Source organism: Thalassophryne amazonica, chromosome 5, assembly GCF_902500255.1.
Source record: "Thalassophryne amazonica chromosome 5, fThaAma1.1, whole genome shotgun sequence".
NCBI lineage: Eukaryota > Metazoa > Chordata > Actinopteri > Batrachoidiformes > Batrachoididae > Thalassophryne > Thalassophryne amazonica.
In genome coordinates, this window is record NC_047107.1 from 40735745 (window position 1) to 40761850 (window position 26106).

The window sequence follows — 26106 nt, forward strand, 5'->3', positions numbered from 1 at the left end:
ACGTGCACTTATGGACACCCTTGTGCTCGAACATGGTGTTCGTGATGGACAAACTGTGACTAGCACAGAAGTCCAACAACTGAACACCACTCGGGTTCAGATCGGGGAGGCCGTGCTTCCCGATCACCCCCCTCCAGGTCTCACTGTCGCCGCCCACGTGGGCGTTGAAATACCCCAGGAGAACAATGGAGTCCCCAGTCGGAGCGCTATCTAGTACCCCTCCCAGGGACTTCAGGAAGGCCGGGTACTCTGCACTGCTGCTCGGCCCATAGGCCGAGACAACGGTGAGAGACCTGTCCCCGACCCGAAGGCGTAGAGACGCGACCCTCTCGTTCACCGGAGTGAACTCCAGCACTTGGCAACTGAGCTGGGGAGCAATAAGCAATGCGACCCCAGCTCTCCGCCTCTCCCCATGGGCGACGCCAGAAAAATGAAGCGTCCAGCCCCTCTCCAGGAGTTGGGTACCAGAGCCCAAGCTGTGCGTGGAGGTGAGCCCGACTATCTCTATTTGGTATCTCTCAACCTCCCGCACAAGCTCAGGCTCCTTCCCCCCTAGCGAGGTGACATTCCACGTCCCAACAGCCAGGGGCTGTGAGCATGGACCGGGCCGCCGGGCTACCCGCCCTCGACTGCCACCCAAAGGAAGAAAATATCTAAAAAAAAAAAAAAAAACTTTTCACATTGTCATTATGGGGTGTTGTGAGAAGAATTTTGAGAAAAAAATGAGTTTCATCCATTTTGGAATAAGGTTGTAATATAACAAAATGTAGAAGAAGTGAAGTGTAGGGGTGGTGGCCAAGTGGTTAATGTGCTTAGTTTCAGTGCAGAAGGTTCCGGGTTCAAATCCCACCCCTGCCACATTTCTCCATGTAATGTGGAGTTGCGTCAGGAAGGGCATCCAGCGTAAATAAAAACCTATGCCAATTAAACATGCAGATCCACCTTGGATTTGCTGTGGCAACCCCGAGTGCAAACAAGGGAGCAGCCAAAGGGACTTACCTTTTTGTAGAAGTGAAATGCTGTGAATACTTTCCGGATGCACTGTATGCTACAAATTTCATTGTACACAACAAATCAATGCACCCCGCAATGTGGAGGGTCATTACTCGGGGTCGAATAAGTCATAATCTTTTAGTCGTTCTCACTACTGGGTGTTCTTCAACTTACATTTTGAGGATTTAAGCTTGCTCTGGCATTACAGACAACATTGCCTTCACAGCTTGTCAGCCTAAATGGTGTTACATGTTTGTTGCAGATAACAAAGACATTGTGAGCATGTTTGTCATGCAACCTTTTGATTTGAATTGATTTAGGTTGTCTTTATCTTTTGCTCTCTCTCTGTTTTTCCTCTCTCGCCACCTCCCTTCCTTCCTCCCTTTGTGTGTGTGTAATATTATTTGGCAAATCTACTCCTCATGCTTCTTCCACTGTCCGATCCTTACAACGCAGGCACTCACTGTTGCTTCCTGCAGGCATTTCATTAAAGCACTAATAACACATTGGTAATTAGGTGACAAAGAAGCTTTTCTTGTTGTACTGATCAGCTGCTGAGACACAGTCCTCAGAGGCCTCCACAGAAGGTGGTTGACTGTGTGCATGTGTGTGTGCACACTTTTGTATACATGTGTAAAGAGATGCTTGAGACGTCTATTATTAGGAACATTTCTGATTGTTTCACGTGTGTGTGTGTGTTTTGATCTGTTGTAATGTATATATTATCACATCTTCAACCCTGACCGATGATCTGTTTGGATTGTTCAGAGGAAAGACTTCTTTTTACACTCAGAAAGCACATAGTACCTCTGCCAGAGGGGTACTATTAATCAACACAGTTATCTGTGGCATTGGTCTGGTGTCTTTCAGCATTCCTCATTTACTGTGTAAGTACTCATGTGGGGACTTGTACAGCATTTAAATATAGGAAATCTTGGGACAGTTCAGATTCAGACAGCGTGTCAGATATTACACTGTGGACGTTGGTTCTGCTGTGAGAAAGGGTGTTCCAGGTGCCCAACCACTTGAACTGCCTCAGGTTTAGATTTGGATGCCGCTGTGCATGGGAGACTACCACTCAGCACAGAGCGGCATGTCTGGATAAATAATCCTCGAAAATAATGTAATCAAATTACAAACAAAGTAAAACATTTAGCTAAATCAAAAAGAGATACCAAAAACATATCAAATAAATACAGTGTAGGATTTTGGCTTTCAAAGAAAGCTAAACAGTTTAGTGCAACATATTAAAACACAAATCCAAAAAGGCTTTGTGAGGATATAAATTATAGTTTCAGTAGCAACCAGTCCTCTACTCTCAGAAAAATTTAGGTTTATTGCTCTCGATCAGGGTGTGTGGGTCTGCAAATAAACATAGTTTAAGGCCATAACATTACCTTCTTCCACTTTAGTGCCTTGTGAGGGTGCTTTGATGTGTGTGCACTGCAGCAAAATTTGGTTGTCGCTGTGCATGGCCTGCGCTGATTTTCGCAAAGTGTTTGATTCAGTTGACCAGGCTGCCCTCTTGGACATCCTGATAATTACATCATAAACATTGTGAGTGCTGTCTGACTTCTTCCCAGTGAATTCTAGCATTTGTCCGAGATGTGATCTTGGTCCGAATGGCTTCAGTACTTGCAGCGATTGGGTGTTGTGTAGGCTCATGTAAACCAATGGTATAGGTGCCTTTGTTGGCAAGAAACAGTTTACTGACCTTGATTTCTTGGATGATGCTATGGTCTTTGCCTTTCAATGTATTCCTGCACTTGGCCATTATAAGTGAATCTGTATGCAGCCAAAGTGTCGTTGCGGAGACATTCACCTACTTAGCCGGTGACATTCATTTCTCTGGGTCCTCTGCCTCCGAGTGTGAGAGAAACCTGGGAAGACCTCATTTAGTCCTGAGGCTGATATTTTTGCAGGAGAATGATGGTCCAGGTCTTTAAGGTCCTGGTTCTTACTATCCTCCTGTATGGTTGAGAGACTTGGATGTTCTTGAGTGACCTAAGGTGGCCACTGGATGTTTCTGATGCTAGCTCTTCAGAAGATCCTTGGGTACCATTGGAATGACGTTGTGTCAAATGAGTAGTTACTAAGGGTAACTTGGATGAGGACTATCACTTGTATTGTGAGGGAGACATTTTGGCCATGTGATATGTTTCTCTGTGCATGATCCAGCATGTAGATGCTTCAGTGTTATGGATCATAGCAGCTGGAGGGGCCCAAGCGAACACAATCTTTTCAGTTGGCTATAGCAGATAGATGGTTTCTTATGAGAGGTTGGGATGGGTGGCTTGCCTGGACCTGGGGTAGTTCCATGGTGTGGTAGATGTGGCAACTTGAGGCACCAGTACATGCTCCCACACTTGGCTTGACTTGACTTGACTGAATCCCAACTAAAATCCAGGCTTTCAATTTCTTTCAGACTTTCTGGATTTGTCCATTAGAAGCGAGCCTATATAAAGGGTTTTTCTAGAAAAAAGATTGTAAGGGCAATACTGATTATGATAGTTGTGATCAGTGTTGCCCTCTTTCCATAACATTTTTGAAAACATTATAGTAAAGCCAGTCTCCCATTCCAGAATTCTGTCTCTGATTGACATCCCAATTCCACAAATGAGGAAATTGGGCCAGATTGTCCACAACAGTTGTCTAAAGTTGTGTGTCATAGTACGTATACGTACGAGGTCTGTCCAAAAAGTATCAGACCTTTTTCATTTTTTTCAAAAACCATATGGATTTGAATCGTGTGCTTGCATGAGCCAACCTTGAACCTTCATGCGCATGCGTGATTTTTTTTCACGCCCGTCGGTTGCATCATTCGCCTGTGAGCAGGCTTTGTGTGAGCACTGGTCCTCCCCTCTCGTTGGATTTTCATTGCAAGGTGGAACGATTTGGAGCTTTGCTACATCAAATTTTTCCAGAAACTGTGAGAGACAGCCAGGTGGAAACCATTCGGAAGATTCAGACGGCTTTCGGTGACGATCCTATGTGCATCACACACATTAAGGAGTGTTACAACCGGTTTAAAGACGGCGCATGCTCCGAGCGGCCATCGACAGGCTGAAACGACCAGATCATTTTCGGCACATTCCACTGTTACAGGAGATTTTGTAATGAAAGACGTGCGGAAGTTGGAAGTCTCACAGGACATGTGACATGTCCAGCTCTTACACAATTCCTCAGATACTCACTCGACTGAAAAGCCACCGAAAGCCGTTTGAATCTTCCGAATGGTTTCCACCTGGCTGTCTCTCACAGTTTCTGGAAAAATTTGATTCAGTGCTGCTCCAATCGTTCAGACATTTTCCTCGCAATGAAAATCCAACGAGGGGGGAGGACCAGTGCTCACTCAAAGCCTACTCACAGGCGAATGACGCAACCGCCAGGCGTGAAAAAAACTCACGCATGCACACGAAGGTTCAAGGTTGGCTCATGCAAGCACACGTGATTCAAATCCATAAGGTTTTTGAAAAAAATAAAAAGGTCTGATACTTTTTGGACAGACCTCGTATACACCAGGGTAGTGCTGATTTAAAACAATTTGAATAAAGCACCATAACATGGGAGCTACTGGGCATGGTCACAGTGGTACTGTGTGGAGTCCACATGCTAATGTCTGTGGTTATAACAAGGTGTTATTACAAAGCTAAAATTTAGCTGTTAACTTCTGAAACCTGACGTCTGCTGAAGAGTGTCGCATGCTTTTCATGGAATTATAGTCTGGCATCAAAATAACTGAGCTCCCCAATTCAAATTCAGGTGTACATTATTTATCTCAAGAAGCACTGATCAAATAATATTCAAGCCATCTGAAATACTAACAAAGACATCTGTAAAAATAAAACAACCGCATGTTGAGTGTGGTCTGGTACTGGTCTGGTGGTGTTCAGCAAATTCCCATACAACCTTATTCTGGATCATGTGGTTCTTCAGTCACCTGAGGCACTGAACAACTAACATAGTGCAAATTAAATTTTCTGTGACAGCCACTGATGTGATTAAACAGATAGCATTGCACTGACCCTGACTCATTTTTGGGTTTATGAGACTCGCTGACATTTTTAGCGAATTAGCTGCTGGAAGATTGGTAGACTCGGGTGTGGTTGGCTTGTCTTTTATCCTGTTTTTCCTTCATTCATAGAGTCAAATGGCATAATTGATCATTTCATTTAACTTGTCTGCTGACCTTTGATTGGCTGTTGTAAGCAGGGTTGGGAGGGTTACTTTAAAAATGTTTTCCGATACAGTTACTAGTTACCTGTTGAAAAATGTAATCAGTAACGTAATCCAAGTACCATAATATTAAAGTAATGTAATTTGATTACTTTCAATTACTTCTGGATTACTCCAATATCAAATATGCTAATACAGACAAAAGAAACTAAATAGAAATAGTCTTGACTACATAGTACAGTTTATTAAGCAAAAATAAAACTTTCTTTTACATGGCATGCTCTGTTTTACTTCACATTATGAATTAAGAGCATCCACAATATTGTTTTAAACACACCCAGTGTTCACCTGATAAATTTTCAACAAAAAATGCCAAACAAATGAAGGACAATGAAAACTCAGGCGTGTGCGGATGAATTTGTAATTAAAAGTGGCTTGCAGAACAATATACAAAACAAAAAAAGTCTGCAAACTTGTTCAGTAAATTCGCACCATGTTTAACATATCAGTCCACTTATTGAACTTTCAAAATAAGAACAAAAGCATAATGAAAACCATTAAGTAAATACTGTCAGTAAGGAGGTGCGATCGCCATTTTAATTCCGGGCAAGTTAGTGATTTGCGTGCATAGATGTTCAAGAAACAGGTGGAATATGCTGGAAAGCTGCGCATGTTGGCAAAGCCACAAACGGAGGAACAAGGGAGACAATATTTCCTTCCATAAGTAAGTGGTTTTTGTTATTCTTGTCACTTTTCCGTGATATTTGGATGATAAACAGCTGTATGTCTCCTGCCGTACCTGTGTCGCCCGATGACACGGACCATTAACTCTTCACTTATGTCTAGTTGAAATTTTCCACTGCTAGACCAATGTCTAGTTAAAATACTTGTCGTTAGTGATTAAAATTGTTCGACAAGACTGGGGATTTTTTTAAATTTGCACCTTAAAATAATGAGATTATAATGACCTGCGCACTGTGCCGCTCACAGTCACACCCACACATAGAGATGTGTACCCACACCACTGACTTCATGAATGAAACTCGGTCAATAAAGGATAATTGTGTAAAAATATAATATGTATATAAATGTATTGTAATGGTTTTAGAAGTCGTGCTGCGCTGAACAGCAGCTGCAGCAGGACGCCTCAGCTCAGCAGCTGGAACAGCGCAGATCCGTGTAACTTTCAACACTAATATTTGGGAATGTGTGTGTGTCCGAGTAAGTTTAATACTTTCCTGATATAATTTAATGTAATTTAATTTTACTGGCTCAATATCCAGGTCAAAATGGCATTTTTTAACACGTATTTTGCAAGCATTGAAAATGCATTAACATCCGGGTACTTCATCAATATTTTGCCTGGTTAGGAGACGTCATGTCGCTGTTCATGAAGGGACGTTTTCGTTTCAAAGAAAAAAATATTATATACAGATAACAGGGTTCTAGCTAGGATAAAATTTTAGCGTAGTGGTAAGCGTTTGAAAATTCAAGCTAAAAATTGGCCATTCTAGGGGTACCCAAAGGGGAAAAGCCAGGTACGACAGCCCAAGTCCCTTCATCATGTCCAGAAGGCTGGGGAAGTTTGTTGAGTGGGCAATCTCATTCTGGATTAGCCAGTACATGGCCCTCAGTGAAGCAGTCGGAGTCCGTGGACATTTTTAAGTCAAGACTTAAAACCTATTTTTATTCTCTTTATTATGAGTAGTTTTTATTTTGTTATGTTTTATTCTTTTACTTCTGTTTTTAATTAGGTATTTGAATTTTTTTTATTTTTATTTATTTATTAAAATTTTTTTATGTTGAACTGTTCTGTGTGACGCGGCTTGAGACGACTTTAGTTGTAATTTGGCGCTTTATAAGATGATTAAATTGAAATTGAACAACATTTTATTGAGGCTTAAAGTAAATAAATATGAAATTGGTTACTGGATCTTTAAACTCTGGACATAATAAACTCTACATGGTGGATCCTTGATCTCTGGACATAAACAGAAATCTTAGTTTTTGTCAAAAGCATTTCCTTTTAGACATTATTATTGGCATGAATGTCTTTCCATACCTATGAGCTGAGCTCTTGCAGATGTGCTGCAGGTCAGGTTTATAAAGAATGCAAGACGTCTCATTTTGGGAGGAAAAAAACGTTTTAGTCGATTATAGTTTATTGTCTGTATTGCAACGTTTGTAAGAGGTCTCATTTTATTTAAAGCGGCGATTCGTTTTGAAGTTATTAATTCCAAGCGTTATTAATTCAGAGAGCCGCGCAGCATTTGAAGCCGTGACAAAACGGAGACCGAATCTCGTTTCTTGACTGCAACAAGACCAGACTCCCAGTTAGTGACTTTAATCCACACAAAAATGACTCATGATATTTTAATGGCTTTCAGAGGGGTGAAGAAGCGGACTTACCTCTTCTGAAGAGCAGCGAATCAAAGAGCCACGAGCCATTGAATCGAAGCATTGCTACGATTCACACTTCAAACTGGAGTCGCGCTGCAGAAACGGTTGATTACAGACGCTGTATTGAAAATAAGCGTAACGGTCCAAAATTATAGCGTAACAGGCCGTAACGCAAGTTTGTGCTAGCTAGAACCCTGGATAATATCATAAAATGCATTAAAATTGTAATCCTGCGAAGTAATCCGAATACGTCTTTTTTTCTGTAACTGTAGCGGAATACAGTTACCTTTTTTTTGTATCCTAATTACGTAATGCCGTTACATGTATTCCGTTACTCCCCAAGCCTGGTTGTAAGGGTAATGTATGTGTGGTGTGTAATGCTTTTCTTGAATCTTGTTCTGTAAGCTGATAATCAACTTAGCATTAAATTCTCTTTTGGGCATTAAAGGCCACATAATGATTCTGATTACCATTGAAATTCACATTAAACTCTGTTTTGGAGTTCTGAGTTACAGTTGACCTTTTCCTGTGTGTGTCCCTGTCTATTTACCTATCCATCACTCTGTCCAGCTGTCTAATATGGGCATATTTCCCTCTCACCCCTGATAGTGGTCTTTGTGATCATCAAGCATCAAGGCTACAGAGTTTGAGGTTTCTGTCCGAGGTGGGAAAACAGCGAATAAGAGTGTGACCACATATTTGTTCCGTTCACTCACTGAACCAGCTGATTCTAATTATCTCAGCAGGTAGAAGCAATGAATGGTAGGACATTTGCTGACTGAAGCCAGGGTTTTCCATCTCTTTCTGTATTGAGATCCTAAGTGTTGTTCCTGGAACCTGCTGGAGCTACATGCCATTTGAGTGTCACATTCTCTAGTGTTCCAGTTATCACTTCACTCCAATTTTGTTTTTACTTCAATCCCTGTTACTTCTCTATCATTTCTGCTCTTTCTTCTTGATGTTGCTAACACTTAGGACAACTGTATCTATCATATGTAAATGCCTTCTTCTGGTTGGTCAGAAGTTGAAGTCCCCCTGCTGTTGTCGATCAATGTTTGATATGTATCTCCTGTTTTGGGATGTCCCAGTCCATGCTCAGCAGAAATCTCCTTGTGCAGTGTCCTAGCTGCATGTTTATGCCCATCAATTCAATTGCACAATTGACCCTGCGGCTATTTGCTGGCCTGTGATGGCTGGCACATCCTGGAACTCGTACCTCTCTAGTATGGTAGAGTCTTAACTTTGATTTAGTACTGACTTTTGTCTGTTCTGGTCCAGCAGTAATCGGAGACTCTCTAGGCTGTTCTTCCGACCTCTTCTTTCTAGCCATGGACACCTTTGTCAGTGTCAGCTACATCACATATTTGTTGATTGTACATTACAAAAATTAATTTTGCATTCCATGATGCCTCTTCTTCTTTGTCCTTATTATCCTCTGTCTTCTCCTACTTGAGGCACTTTGTTAGCAATCCATCCTGGTTTTTTGTTTCATGATTTTTACTAGCATTTCACTTGTACCTCTCTGATGCTGCATTGACATATTGGCAGCATGCCACAGACAGAAAAGCAGATGGTCATTTGGGAGCGAGTGAATATTTCATGACTGCTGGGTATGACTGCAGCATCCCTGCACCACAACAGTACTTGCCATCAAAATTTTAAAATTTTAGCTTTTTAAATTTTAACTTTTCCCACTGTGACAAGTGGAAAAAAGCTAAAATTTTAAAATGTTAGCTTTTTTCCACTTGTCAGTCATAGCAACCATACTAAATGGATGTTGTTTTAGCTCTAATGGTGTAGAAAGACAGGCAGTAAAGGATGAATTATTTCTACGCATAGACCCACCATTTTTTTATCAGGTAAACAGGAATCATCTGTGTGAGAAATTAATTAATTAATTTGACTTTTTTTTTTTAAGCAACCACTGGAGCAACCACTGGAGCTAACACTCTCTGGGCCTGATTTATACTAAGATCCCATGTAATGACTGCTAAATTGCATGGGCATTCCAAGCTTCTGCATGTTGAGTTGGAGAACATTTTATGGGTAATTTACAAAGAATTAGTGTGCATATGACAGCAGGTGGTAACATGATATAGACAGGAATATGTAAATGAGAATTTTGCATGTGTTATTGATCATAAGCTGAATATTAAATTCAGTCAGCCAATTGCAGGTGTGTGCACTATAAGAGAAACACACATTTTAAGTAAAAATGTCATTTATTGAAAACTAGTAGAGGTAATCATTACACTGCGCGAGACTAATTTCTCCTTCCCACTCCCTCTGAATTTCAGACCGTTACTGCCCACACCTGCAACGTGTTTGTTACATTCCCGCAATATGCCTGTCCAGTCTTGCCTGCACCCGCGAAACACTGAGAACGTATGTGCGTACAGTAACAGAGATGCATTAATTTTGTGCGTCCTCGCACCTCGTGGGAGAAAATGCATCATTTAGGCTTATTAATAAAGAGATTCATGTGGTTGTTTGATTGAGTTACCTGGCCTGTATGTCTTTTGATGCGCCGGTGAGGAATAAATGCACTGGTGAGGATTGGGTCCTGTGGGATCCAATCCCAATGCAGCCTTCTAGTACCCATCTTTTCACGGGTGTGAGATAAAGGGAGAAGCCGAAAGAACCTACTTTTTACTCTTGGTAGGCAACATGCACACATACACACCTTAAATCTTGAGCCTTTGACCAAACTAATAATTTACTGTTAGATGGACAGTTTTGCTGCTCAGTTGTCTCCATGGTTCCACAATCAATAATGTTATTATTGAATTATGTGTGAAGCACACTATTTAACTTGTATCATCAACAAAGACACCCCAGCTCGCTGGGGCAGCTGTTATAAACCTAACTATTTTGTCAACACACTTTACTCTCTTACAACTTATCAAACAACAAAATCACAAAAGCATTTTTCCTCTACAGTAAACTTTGCACATCTTAGTGAGAAGAAAAGTAGGAAACAAAATAAGGAAGATGGAAAAGAAAGTTGTTAATGTCAGTGAACCATGAAAGGCGTGGCCTGGGGTTGGAATGACTGTATACAAGGTTCTTTAGTGGTGTGGCTGCGGGGATAAACATAAGTTACATCAGCCCTTCGCTTGTACAGGAGATTTCCTCTCCTGGCACTTACAACCTGAACACTCGCTCCGTGCTGTGACTCGCACATACCACGCAGCATCTTTCAAGTAGCTCATGTATACACACACACCACAGGATAAACAACGATTTTAAATAGAATTTTTATTCTGTTTGCAAGCATGACAGTGGCTGTCATTAGTTGAACATGCACATATGATGTCTTTCTTTGGGCAGCTTGAGATCAGCAGCATTATAAAAATATTAATTGGACCCATTACCAATGTAATTTGTGCTTTTTATGTGTGTGCTCTTTCTCCGTTCCAGATCATCACTCAGTATGTTTATGAACTGTTAGAGAAAAAGTGCAACATGACTAAAGCAATCCTGCCAGTAAGTATCCGGAATGAAAAGATGTGTTTTCCCCAATGATTTATCCCCTTGAAGATTAAAGAGAGTATTAAATATGAAAATTGACGTAAATGGTTCAGCTTTAGAGCCTGATTATGATATTGAGTGTCCTGTTTAAAAAATAAAGCAAACAGCATTATGAAGAATCGGCTTCCCTCATTTTCCTATCAGTCTTTGTCTTTCTCTTTCCTTCACCCTCACTTTCTCTCTTACTCCTTCACTTTTGTCTGTCTCCTCCTCTGCCCACATCCTTTGTGCAGTGTCTCCTCAACAAATTAACTGTATTGTGACGTGTCATTTCAAAGGCGCAGAGGCACAGCATGCTGATGCTTAATCTGTTTTGCATTCATTTACACTGAAGGGGACTTTCTTCTCAGCCATCATGCAGTTATAATTTACCCAGCTCATCCAGGCTCAGAGCACACACTTGATCTCTTTTATTCATTGTTGGAAAAGTGTTTGTCTCTTTTTGCCCCTCTTTACTTCTCCATCTGTGATTTTTTTTTTTCCACTCCCCCTCTGCTTATAAAAGTTGTGATCATTGTTCAGCTTCCGTTTATAAGGATGTAAGGCAGAGTTGGTGTTTAGAAGCACAGCAGAGTTAGCTCAGCGCTAACATTGTCCATAAATCACCAAGCCAGCGACTCACTGCCTTTCATTAGGCCCTGAACACTTTTAGTGGTTTATCTGCCCGGCCTATTTATCTCATTATTCCTCTGGAAAATTGGTCTGTTCTGCTTTTCTGCTGCCCACCCGCCTGCGTGTAAATAGTATGTGTGTTTGCGTGTTAGCGGTGGGTCCATCCACCTGCGTGGCATTGAACTTGTGACCACAGATTTTAAGAAGATTAACTGCAGCCAAGTATAGAGAGAGGGAATAAGGCAGCACAAGAGAATAAAGGGTAAGATTTTCGCCTCCACTCGGCTCTCTTTGTCTGCTTGGATTAAGTTCTTGCAGCTGCCACCCATGGCTTTCATGGACAGTGTTTGTCTCCTTAGAGATTCTTCCAGGCATGGTTGGGAGGGATGCAAGGACGCATAGGATGATGACTGAGTGGACCCACACACAAGCACTCTCTCAGCTTCTTGCTATGCTGCTCTCTGGCTTACTTTCTTTTTAATCATCTAAACATTTTTTTTCATAACCACGATTATTGATAATTATCATTGTGATGCAAATGAGCTTCTAATTGCAATCCCCAGTTGAAGGGCTGCTTCTGTTTAAGATCATGCTTGTTACTGTACTTTAGAAAATGTTTAATGTTGGTTTTGACCACCATTATTAAAAGAAAAATCATAATTAAAAGAAAATCACATTTAAATAGTTTTTAAGTTATGGTGGCTAAATGAAAATGGCAAATGTTTATTTTGATTATGCTAAATGACCAAAATATTTCGCAAATATTATTTAGACCAAATCTACTATGGCCTGTCTATCTATATCTATATATAATATAGATAGATAGATAGATTTTGGGGTTTATCTGCAGTCACAGATTCCATTTGTTTTATTGTGTGTTCAGGTGGATGCTACAGATGCTGAGCCAACTAGTTTTATCTACCTGAGTGCAGATGCCCTGTCCAACCCTTCCAAGCTGCTTGTACTGATCCAAGGTAGTGGCGTGGTGCGGGCTGGTCAGTGGGCCCGCAGACTCATCATCAACCAGGACCTGGACTCAGGGACACAGATTCCCTTCATCACCAGAGCCATGGAGGTAGAGGCAACAACAAAAGAATGTACAGCACATGGTTTCAAGCTTTTTATTAATTTCTGAACTATTTGATCTTTGATATGAGATGTCCTGTTTAATGTTTCACTGGGAAGAAGAGGTTTGTGTGTACTGAGTACATGCCACCATAGAGATTAGAAGAGGTACATTTGCTGTGTAGCCTGTTCTGGTCACTCTTCATGTCTGCATTTTCATTTCCTTTTCCAACTTTGAAAAGAGGAGGAATCGTCTTTGATTAGTGTATGTTTCTGTGGCTTTGTATGTCACTGAAGCCCCATCGACACACATACTGTACAGTGGGGTAAAAAAGTATTTAGTCACTCCCTGATTGTGCAAGTTCTCCTACTTAGAAAGATGAGAGAGGTCTGTAATTTTCATCAATGGTACACATCAGCTATGAGAGACAAAATGAGAAAAAAATCCAGGAAATCACATTGCAGGATTTTTAAATAATTTATTTGTAAATTATGGTGGAAAATAAGTATTTGGTCAATAACAAAAGTTCAATTCAATACTTTGTAACATATCCTTTGTTGGCAATGACAGAGGTCAAACGTTTCCTGTAAATCTTCACCAGGTTTGCACACACTGTAGCTGGTATTTTGGCCCATTCCTCCATGCAGATCTCCTCTAGAGCAGTGATGTTTTGGGGCTGTCGCTGGGCAACATGGACTTTCAACTCCCTCAACAAATTTTCTATGGGGTTGAGGTCTGGAGACTGGCTCGGCCACTCCAGGACCTTGAAATGCTTTTTATGAAGCCACTCCTTCATTGCCTGAGCGTTGTGTTTGGGATCATTGTCATGCTGGAAGACCCAGCCATGTTGCCTCTTCAATGCTTTCACTGATGGAAGGAGTTTTTGGCTTAAAATCTCATGATACATGGCCCCGTTCATTCTTCCCTTAACACAGATCAGTCGTCGTGTCCCCTTTGCAGAAAAACAGCCCCAAAGCATGATGTTTCCACCCCCATGCATCACAGTAGGTACCACTTCATTATGAAGCTGTATAACCATGGATACAAAATGCAAAACATGCACTGTGCACAATTTCTCCAATCACAGCCACAGAAGCCTAAAACCTCTTCTGGGTTGTCTGTGTGTCTTGGTGGCTTTCCTCACTCTTCTCCTTCTGGCACAGTCACTCAGTTTTTGAGAACTGTCTACTTCATGCAGATTTACCATAGAGTGCCATATTGTTTGTATTTCTTTGTAATTAATGTAAATAAAGTTCACAACATATTCAGTGACTTGGAAATGTTCATGTATCCATCCCCTGACTTGTTTGAAGAAAACTGGCAATTAAAGTGATTATTTACAGGTATTATACTAAAGGTGCTGATTACTTATGCAATCCATCATCTTGGCTTTTATATTTTTAATTATTTTATATCAAGTTGTAGAGATTTACTTTCAGTTTGAGTCTAAGGAAGATAATTTTATACATTTTTATTTTGAGAAGCCTGATTTACTTTTTGTATTTGAAATGCCATAAACAAATTAAATTGAGTGAAATACCAAGGGACTAAATACTTTTGCAATCCACTGTATATATATATATATATATATATATATATATATATATATATATATGTATATGTATATGTGTGTATATGTATATATGTGTATATGTATATATGTGTATATGTATATGTATGTATATGTATATGTATATATATGTATATGTATATGTGTGTATATGTATATGTATATGTGTGTATATGTATATATATGTATGTATATGTGTGTATATGTATATATGTGTATGTGTGTATATGTATATATATGTATGTATATGTGTGTATATGTATATATGTGTATGTGTGTATATGTATGTATATGTGTGTATATGTATATATATGTATGTATATGTGTGTATATGTATATATATGTATGTATATGTGTGTATATGTATATATGTGTATGTGTGTATATGTGTGTGTGTATATGTATGTGTGTATATGTGTGTGTGTATATGTATGTATATATATGTGTGTATGTGTGTGTATATATATGTGTGTATGTGTGTGTATATATATATGTGTGTATATGTATGTGTGTATATATGTATATGTTTGTGTGTGTGTGTGTTAATTGTAGAGGGAGGGGTCAAATTCTAACCCCTCGTCTGTGTTGTAACACCTGGGTAACGGATCAAGTAGGGAATTGCCTATTGGGATGAAATACGGTGGGGACTTTGTGTGCTCTGTGGCCGCTACAGTAACCATGAAGGCCAACAGGAACCCTGAACACGAGATGCCTAAAGGGGCTCCGGTGAAATGAAATGTCATCAATGGTGGCTGAGGTGGAGAAGGTGATGACTTGTAACCCATATTACGGCATATATTGTCACAGTGCATATATTGTCGCCACAATGATATATGCACTGTTCAAAGGCACCGGCACATATTGTCCCAAGCGACAATATATACAGACAATCAATGCACATATCGTCGCTGGTCATCAGAGCAAGAAGTAAAACTTAATGTTTAACTATGCATTTTTTTTTCTCTGTCTCACACATGCATGCACGCACACTGACTCACTCTCATTACGTCCGCGGGTGGTGTCGTCTGATCTGAAGTCATAGCCCAAAGGTGTGTTTTTTTTTTTTTTGGTGAGTGGCCCCCGGGGGTGCTCATGGTGCTCTCAGGGGGACAGGCTTCCCCCTCCCGTGGGGGAAGCCCGCGGGAGAGTGCAGGCAACTCCATCGCGAGAGATCGTTACGCGTCGACTGGTAACCCACAGCGTGGACAGCCGGTGCATGGACGTCTAAAAAGTAGGCTTCCCGTGGATGCGCACCGCATTTGGTTCTGGCGTTTTATCGCTGTGAGCGCATGAGAAGTGTCACATTTATTTTCTTGCAAGCCTTCTCCACAGCACTAGGACTTTTTGCGATCAGTGTGCACAGGACCGAGGATGGTTTGATCCATCCTGTAGTGACTGGTGATGTGTAACGTGGAGATTCTTCTGTGCATGCTGCAGAATGTCACATTGTTTCAACATGACTTTTAGTTCTCAGGTGTTGGTGAATTATTCAAAGTGCCCGGGTGATATTGGTTCAGTAATAATAAAAAAGCTGGTGTAGCTGTTGCTGCTTCTGCTGCTGATGGCGATGACAAAACAGGGCGCGCCGCAGAAACCCTGAACCCTTGCACTGTGTATAAGTACAGTGACAATTTTGGATGAAATATTCACCGTGCGTGCAGTTGCTGAATCCTCTTGCGCCCCTCCCTTCCTCATCATGGGTTTGCCAAAGCGCGCAGTTGAACAGAAAATGACTGTTGCGTGGTGATGTAATTGAGACTTAATTTTAATTTTAATTAATAACTTAATTAAATTTAAACAGGTGCGTTTTGCTGTGAAGTTCAATTAAGCATGCACGATATTGTTGCGTACGTGCATACGAGGAGGATTCGGGCTGCTGCCGGTGGAACATTCACAAGGGGATTAACACTGCGCCAACATTTCTTGTGCTGATCCACAGGTTTACACGCGAATACAACCAGCTTTTACGCACGAGGTGTGCAGATCTAATTTGAGCTGTCTCTCTCGCTCTTTCTCTCTTTGATTGATTGATTGATTTGGCAAAATACATGATATAAAATAACAATAACAATATACATACGTATACTTGCCGAGGATGGCACGAAAAAGCTCACAGTTATTTCCATCATGGTTCCCATAACAATGCAGAAGAACAAACAACAAAGATAAAAAAAAAAAAACACAGAACAGAAATACTTAAAAATGGCTACAAAGCCATCTATATACACAAATTAATAAAATACAAAATTATCATGACTTCTCTCTTTCTCTCTTCCTCTCCCTCTCTCTCTCACTCACACACACACACACACACACACACACACACACACGCAACTGTTACGGTTTATCATGACCATATGTACCAATGTTCACGGCACATATTGTCGCTGGTGCAGTGGATTGTATGTAGTAACACACCTGGCACATATTGTGCTTGGCAACAATATGTGCTGTAAATCCTGGACACATATGATCGCTGGTGACAGTATGGCCACAATGGGGCCATGAACGTTGGCATATATCGTCATTTTGACAGTATGTGCTGTAACAACCTAGCAGCTTTGAAGGTGGATGAAGGCTGCAGCAGGTCCTCAGACATGCAAACTAAAACAAAAACAAGCCCATACTCAGGCGTGTCGAGATTGACCCTGGATGTAGATTTCCAATACTGTGCTGCACACTTTCAAGTCTTCCGGTGATCGACAAAGAGTGACTGGGCCAGGATTGTGAATCTGGAAGCCCTGAGCTATGACCCAGCACAGAACCAGCAGATGTGTAATTCAGTTGTCAGACCCTTGGAAGAAGCAGGAGGGTTTTTTTGACAGCTGCATTTGTGAGTGAGCAGTCCTATTTAGGGTCCATTCTGCTCACCATGAACAGGGAGGAGGCTACAAAAGGTGCCCTAAACATAGTCTGCTTCACCATAACTTACCTGGCTTACTGCATCCAGAGGGTCACCAGCTCTGCGGTAGAAAAATAAAAACGCAAGTGATGAAATTTGGTACATGGAACATACGAACCTTGATGGACAACAAAAGTTGAGCCCACCAGAAAGGCAAAGTGTTCTCATCTCTCACAAACTTCAGGTTTTGAATGAAATAAGAGTAGAAGGCCAGCTATAGGAGGAACAAGTGGACTACATTTTCTTCTGCAAAGGGCTTCTTGAGGACAAGCTATGAATACACGGTGTCAGTTTTGCTGTAAAGAACTCTCTCCTTCCAAAATGAACTGGACTCCCAGTAGGTGTTAGTGAACAATTAATGATACGCTGTCTTCAACTTGTGCGTAAACGCTAGGCCACTGTCATCAGTGCTTATGCCCCAACACTTGACACTGACCATGAAGAGAAGGAAACCTTCTATGTCAAGCTGGACACCATTCTGTCTGCGATCACACCACAAGCTCATCCTCCTTGATGACTTCAATGCCCAAGTTGGAAAGGACGACCATAGTGGTGCAGCTTAGCTAAAATTTCCCTAAAAATTGCTCATTTTGTGATAAAAGCATGGAATTTGACACACACATTCTAAATTAACTAATGTTTATTTTCAGATATGGAGCCAGCTTGGAGCTGACCACTAATGAGCTACAGGAGTAAATAAAGAATTACACAGAGGATCAAAATTTAAAAATGCTTCAATCATGTTGAAAACTATACCACATTACTTGTCTGATCATAAAGTAAAGATATAGATATAAAGATATAGTTTGGACTATCTATGACTGAATTCCATGGAGTTATGTGTAAAAACAGCAAAAATCGTGACAAAGGTCAGTTTCAGTTTGTACAGGGGTCAAAAGTTAAAGTTGCTCCAGTTTTGGTTAAAAAAAATGATACAAATTATTGTTTGAGTTAATATCATTTTAAAAAGGAATAGTTTGCACCATCTGTCATGTTTAGTTATGTTACGGGCTAACATATATCAAACATTATAGAATCCAATGAACTTTGACCTTGTTTGACCTTTATTTTGGAGACCAAGCATTCAACACAGTCAAAACTATTCCATTTATTAATCCTTTTATTTCAACCAATAATTCATCAGAGCTTGATGAAACAACTCCCAATGAAGTACTTTGTCCTGGCTCTTAAACACTGGGAGGATTTTAAGACAGCCAAAACAACAGCCTGCCAAGAAACACTGAGACACCAGAAGAGGAAGCATCAGGACTGGTTTGATAAGAATGGCCAGGTCCTCCAACAACTCATCGGCCAAAAGTGAAAAGTTTTCCTTGACTTTCAGAAAGATCCGATCTCACAAGAGGAAAAAGGCTCTACAACAGTAAAGCAAAGCGACTTCACAAAATGAAACTCTCAGATTAAAAAATCAGCAGTGAATCAACAAGGTTGCTTAAATCCAAGCTCTTGCCATCAGAAATAACAGTAGAGTCTTTTTCAGTGCCACCAAAGCAATCTATTACCCCTCCACCCAAGGACAAGCACCTCTTTGAGGCAAGGATGGCCTGAACCTGCTGATGACCAGAGGTGACATCAGTGTTTCGTAGAACACTTTGAAGACCTCTTAAACACCAACCCAATTATTGAGGAGGAGGAAGTGCTCAGCCATTTTTCAAGGCAAGAAGTCATTGAAGAACTTGGTTGAACCCCAACTCTCCTTGCTGTTAAAGGCAAGAAAAACATCAAAGCACCTTGGGGAAGACAACATTCCCTTTGAGGGCTTTAAAGAAGGCCCTTTCTCCAATGCCAACTGCACCAAGTCATCATCAAAATCTGAGATTAAGAAGAAGTACCAACAGACCTGAAAGACTCAATGATTGTCACTGTCTGCAAGTGGAAAGGAGACAAGTCTGAATGTGGAAACCACTGTGGAATCCCCTTGCTGTCTACCGCAGGAAAGGTTCTCACACTGAGTGCCAACAACTGTCTGCAACCACCAGCAGAAAGCACCCTTCTTGTAACTCAGAGTGGCTTCTGACCGCCAAGAATGACAAGACACATGATTTCCATTGTGCACCAATTGAGATGTCCACCACAGTTCTGGTAAATGGCACAAAAACTGAAGTCTTTAATGTTCAATCAGGAGTAATGCCAGGCTGCATCATTGCCCTTATGCTCTTCAGTGTCTTTGTGTCAACAATCCTAAACCTGATCATGGACAAGGTGCTGCGATGATTTAACATTGTATACAGAACAGATAGAAAGCTCTTCAGCCTGAGCAGACTGAAAGCCAAGACAAAAATCACCACCATTTCCCTCCTGGACTTCCAGTATGCAGCCGAAAGAGCGTGTCATCCTTTATGGATGAAGGCCTTCAGAAAATCCTTGAAACACAGGTTCTGTATCAGCCTCTACCCAACATAGCCAATCCAAAGCTTCATGCTGTTGAACTGTATGGACAGGTCCTGAAAAACATGACCCACTTTATATACCTGGACAGCCATGTGTCATCAATGACTAGATCCAACACTGACTTAAGTTTGCAGGAACTGCCTTCGGCCAGCTTTGCACCCATGTTTTCAACAACAGAGACGTTCGACACGAGACGAAAATCCTAATCTACAAAGCTTTTGTCATGCCACCTCTGCTGTGCAGATCTGAGACCTGTGTGATTTTACCAACGCTGACTGAGGAGTATACACTGGATCAGGTGGGAAAAATACTGTACCGACGTCAGTGTCCTGACTGAAGCCAAGCTCCAGAGCATAAAGTGTGTCATCATCATGAACCTGATTCGGTGGGTGGGTGACATCATTAGGATGGACAACAGCCAATTTCCCAAGCAGATCTTCTACTCCTTGCTGAGCAATGGAAAACTGTCCAGAAGAGGGTAGAAGAAATGCTACAAGGACCTTTTGAACCACAACCACAAGAGCTGCACTCCACTGACTGGAAGAGCTTGGAAGAACAAGTGGGGGACTGAGCCAGCCAGGAAGCAGTGACCCACACAAGAGTGGAAGTCTTTGGAAAAAAATGTCGATGAACAACACAGAGGAGGAGAGGAGAAAGAGGAAGGAGAGAGAGCAAGATCCTGACCAGCGGAAGATTCCCACAACAACCATCTGCAGCGTCAGTCAGAAATGGTACACGTTCAGTCATCTCCGTATCCACCATTCCATCCAGGAATCAATCAAGAGACAGTCTTCCTCACCACTCAGGGATTGCCACGACAAATTACAAAGTTGCATGGATAGGAATGTGGGTGCTTATGTTTTTCTACACTGAAAAAAGAGGATATTTGAACCAAATTTTAAAAAATGTTACAATTTGTAATAACCTGAATGAATTAAGTTGTTTGAACTTAAGTTTGAAAGTTAAATCAACTCTAACTTACAAACTTAAGTTCGAACAACTTAATTCATTCAGGTTTTTACAAATTGTAACACTTTTTTAAGTTGGTTCAAACATTCTTTTTTTTCAGTGTACAACTCCAGTTCCAGTGAAGCTGAGACGTTGTGTAAAATGCAAATAAAAACAGAATACCATGATTTGCAAATCCTCTTCAACCTATATTCAATTGAATACACCACAGAAACAAGATATTTAATGTTCAAACTGATAAACTGTATTGTTTTTGTGCAAATATTTGCTCATGTTGAAATGGATGCCTGCAACACGTTTCAAAAAGTTGGGACGGGTCAACAAAAGATTGGGAAAGTTGATGAATGCTCAAAGAACACCTAATTGAAAATAGGTGAGTGTCTTGATTGGGTATAAAAGGAGCATCCCCAAAAGGCTCAGTCGTTCACAAGCAAAGATGGGGCGAGGATCACCGCTTTGTGAACAACTGTGAGAAAAATAGTCCAACAGTTTAAGAACAATTTTTCTCAACGTTCAGTTGCAAGGCATTTAGGGATTCCATCATCTACAGTTCATAATATAATCAGAAGATTGACAGAATCTGGAGAACTTTCTGCATGTAAGCAGCAAGGCCGAAAACCAACATTGAATGCACGTGACCTTCGATCCCTCAGGCGGCACTGCATTAAAAACCGACATCATTCTGTAAAGGAGCTTACTGCGTGGGTTCAGGAACACTTCAGAACACCATTGTCAGTTAACACAGTTTGTTGCTACATCTACAAGTGCAAGTTAAAAACTCTCACCATGCAAAGCGAAAGCCATACATCACCAAAATCCAGAAACGCCGCCGCCTTCTCTGGGCCCGAGCTCATTTGAAATGGACAGACGCAAAGTGGAAAAGTGTGCTGTGGTCTGATGAGTCCACATTTCAAATTGTTTTTGGAAATCATGGACATCGTGTCCTCTGGAAAAAGACCATCCAGATTGTTACGAGCGCAAAGCTCAAAAGCCAGCATCTGTGATGGTATGGGGTGTTAGTGCCCATGGCATGGGCAACTTACACATCTTTGATGGCACCATCAATGCTGAAAGGTACATCCAGGTTTTGGAGCAACAGATGCTGCCATCCAAGCAACGTCTTTTTCAGGGACGTCCCTGCTTATTTCAGCAAGACAATGCCAAACTACATTCTGCATGTGTTACAACAGCGTGGCTTCGTAGTAAAAGAGTGTGGGTACTAGACTGGCCTGCCTGCAGTCCAGACCTGTCACCCATTGAAAATGTGTGGCGCATTACGAAGCGCTAAATACGACAGTGGAGACCCCAAACTGTTGAACAACTGAAGTCGTACATCAAGCAAGAATGGGAAAGAATTCTACCTACAAAGCTTCAACAATTACTGTCCTCATTTCCCAAATGCTTATTGAGTTTTGTTAGAAGGAAAGGTGATGTAAACACACCACTGTCCCAGCTTTTTTGAAACATGTTGCAAGATCCATTTCAAAATGAGCAAATATTTGCACAAAAACATTAAAGTTTATCAGTTTGAACATTACATATCTTGTCTTTGTGGTGTATTCAATTTAATATAGGTTGAAGAGGATTTGCAAATCATTGTATTGTTTTTTTTTTTGTTTTGTTTTGTTTTTACATTTTACACAACATCCCAACTTCATTGGAATTGGGGTTGTATTTTTACTTGTCATTTTTTCTTCTTTTTTTTTTAAGTCTGTAAAGTATATTTTCCATATGGCTTTGTTCTTATTTATCATGGAACATAAAGGTCCATATTAAGTACAGAACTATCACATTCCATCATACTGTACCAAAAACTTACACTATGCACAATCTCTTCAGTCACAGCCACAGAGGTCTATAACCTCTTCTGGGTTGTCTGGGTTTCTTGGTGGCTTTCCTCACTTTTCTCCTCCTTGCACAGTCACTCAGTTTTGAGAACTGCCTACTCCACACAGATTTACCATAGAGTACCATACTGTTTGTATTTCTTCATGATGCATGTAAATAAAGTTCAAGACTTAATCAGTGTCTTGGGAATGTTCACGTGTCCATCCCCTGACTTCTCTGAAGAAAACTGGATGTAAAATTGATGGTTTGCTTGTGCTATACTAATGGGGCACTTACTTATTCACACCATCATTTTGGCTTTTAAATTTTTACTTCTTTTAATTCATGATGTAGATTACTTTTCATTGTGAGTTTAAAGGGCATAATTTTAGAATTTTTTGTATACAAAGCCTGAATTTTTTTTTTTTTTTGCTTGTTCGTTTTTTGATGTCCTAAAAATTTCTAACATGTAAAAGCAAGGGCACAAACACTTTTCACACCATTGTATCTAGATTCCTTTTGTATATGTTTGTAAAGGAGAGATCCACAGGCCTAATAATTAGTACTCTGCTGTGGATGGAATTGTAGTCCTTACTGTAATTATATTTGACTTGAAGTTTCATGTGTTTTTTTGTTTGTTTGCCTGCTCTGTCCTTCTAATTTCAATTTCAATTTATTTTCATTTATATATTGCCAAATCACAACAAAGTTGCCTCATTGCGCTTTACACAAGTAAGCTCTAACCTTACCAACCCCCAGAGGTAGCACAGATGACAGTGGTGAGGAAAAACTCCCTCTGAGGAAGAAACCTCAAGCAGACCAGACTGAAAGGGGTGACCCTCTGCTTGGGCTAATGCCAACGACACAAATTACAAAACAGTTCACAATATCCATTTCAACATCCAAGAAATGTTGCCGGTGCACAGGACATCAGGCTTTCCAAAGCAGACACTTTTAGAGTCCTTTTAGAGTTGTTGACTTAGTTCAGCTTGTTACATAAGTACACACTGGAAAGGTTGTGTTTTTCCTGGGTCATATGCCAAAGTGCAAAGCACTCTGTAATTACAGCACAACACAGCATTATATTTTCAGATTTCAATAATCAGCAGATGTGTGTTCACAGTTGCAAATACATGGTAATTAACGTTGAGCGTATAAATCATGGAAGTAAAGAAGAGCTGGCTTTTCCAATTGTTTAATTTGTATCCTGATCTCCGTGTTCATTTGTCGCTCTGCCCATGATAACCCTTGTAATTTCATCAGGTGGTTGTATTGGCTTAAGACAGATCCTGCTGTTCGTCTACACATCTTTTTTTTATTTCACTCAGCTGAATTCCAGACTTTCATTGCTGTGTAAAGACCGGTCCTGCTGTGTACAGCAGCAGGTGATGCTTGCACTTTGTGTGTGTATGTGTGTGTGTGTGTCCATGTGTCCATGTACATGCACTCTCAGATGCTCAGATGATTCAGCCACTCTGCGATTTTCTTGGAATTACTGTTACCCTGGCTGTTATTACATTTGAAAAAAGGCAGGGCTGTGCTGCAGAGAGCCAAAGTGACAGCCTAGATATAGAGAACATGCTGTGTGTTGTGCGTGTGCTGCTCATTCATCATAGTAAAAAAGAAATCGTGTACTTACACCCTGACAAATCATCATCTAGGCATTTACCACACACAGGCACTGCACTAAAAAGAGACGTGAGTGCACAGTCTTGCTGAATTCATGCTGACTGCATCTATTAGAGGCATGCTTGTGGTTTAGTATGTCATGTCATGCCATGAAATTTGTGGGGATGACTTGAAATGCCTACACAGAAGTTACAGCTAGTGACAGAAGAAAAATGGACCAAGGAAAGAAAACAGTTGCAGACTTAAATGACCCAGTGTAGGCAGCTGTTATATCATTAAATGCACTTTAGACCTTGATGTCACTGCTTTGCAACAGGGAAAGAATGAAATGTGATTAATAGTTCACAAATGAATAAAGACTTTGCAACACAGTAGCTCTTTTACACAGTAAAACACTATAATCACCAATGGAAATATAAATAGAATCTGATGAAACACCAGCATGTGCATTACACTACTTCAAGCACAGTAGTTCACCTGCTAAAATAAATAAATAAAATGTGTTGGCAGTTTTCTTTTTCAACCTTCCATTAGGGATGCATGATCCAAGGATTTGCATTACTTGTATTTTGGTGCTGATGCTAATGTTATTTGGTGTATTTGAGATCGCTTAAGCCCTACACTTGCGTACTTGATCCACACCCAGCCATTTGCACAAAAGTGAAGTGACTTCAATCTTGAATATTTTAGGAGCAGTCTGTGAGATAGTGATTACCTTTTATTCTTTGTTCTGACTGCCAGTAAAAATGTGATTTACGGTAGTGTTCAGAATAATAGTAGTGCTATGTGACTAAAAAGATTAATCCAGGTTTTGAGTATATTTCTTATTGTTACATGGGAAACAAGGTACCAGTAGATTCAGTAGATTCTCACAAGTCCAACAAGACCTAGCATTCATGATATGCACACTCTTAAGGCTATGAAATTGGGCTATTAGTAACAAAAAGTAGAAAAGGGGGTGTTCATAATAATAGTAGTGTGGCATTCAGTTAGTGAGTTTGTCAGTTTTGTGGAACAAACAGGTGTGAATCAGGTGTCCCCTATTTAACGATGAAGCCAGCACCTGTTGAACATGCTTTTTTCTTTGAAAGCCTGAGGAAAATGGGACGTTCAAGACATTGTTCAGAAGAACAGCGTAGTTTTATTAAAAAGTTGATTGGAGAGGGGAAAACTTATATGCAGGTGCAAAAAATTATAGGCTGTTCATCTGCAATGATCTCCAATGCTTTAAAATGGACAAAAAAAAAAAAAAGAGACACATGGAAGAAAACAGAAAACAACCATCAAAATGGATAGAAGAATAACCAGAATGGCAAAGGCTCACCCATTGATCAGCTCCAGGATGATCAAAGACAGTCTGGAGTTACCTGTAAGTGCTGTGACAGTTAGAAGACGCCTGTGTGAAGCTAATTTATTTGCAAGAATCCCCCGAAAAGTCCCTCTGTTAAATAAAAGACATATGCAGAAGAGGTTACAATTTGCCAAAGAACACATCAACTGGCCTAAAGAGAAATGGAGGAATATTTTGTGGACTGATGAGAGTAAAATTGTTCTTTTTGGGTCCAAGAGCCGCAGACAGTTTGTGAGACGACCCCCAAACTCTGAATTCAAGCCACAGTTCACAGTGAAGACAGTGAAGCATGGTGGTGCAAGCATCATGATATGGGCATGTTAGTATGGTGTTAGGCCTATATATCACATACCAGGTATCATGGATCAGTTTGGATATGTCAAAATACTTGAAGAGGTCATGTTGCCTTATGCTGAAGAGGACATGCCCTTGAAATGGGTGTTTCAACAAGACAATGGAGCACACTAGCAAACGAGCAAAATCTTGGTTCCAAACCAACAAAATTAATGACTCGCAGATGAGAAGAAACCATGAAAAACTGTGGTTATACAACTAAATACTAGTTTAGTGATTCACAGGATTGCTAAAAAAGCAGTTTGAACATAATAGTTTTGAGTTTGTAGCGTCAACAGCAGATGCTACTATTATTGTGAACACCCCCTTTTCTACTT

At 40.5% G+C, this 26106-nt stretch overlaps 1 protein-coding gene and 1 long non-coding RNA gene across 2 annotated transcripts in view; one reads left to right on the forward strand and one right to left on the reverse strand.

Annotated features, from left to right (window-relative positions):
- The window catches only part of LOC117510360, a 903074-nt gene that overhangs the window by 784209 nt on the left and 92759 nt on the right, over positions 1-26106 (reverse strand). The window lies entirely within an intron of this gene.
- Positions 1-26106, forward strand: part of fam172a (family with sequence similarity 172 member A) — a 538430-nt gene that overhangs the window by 91713 nt on the left and 420611 nt on the right. The window contains 2 exon segments of the mRNA XM_034170053.1: positions 10990-11055; positions 12596-12787. Of these exon segments, the coding sequence (XP_034025944.1) occupies positions 10990-11055; positions 12596-12787 (258 nt within the window).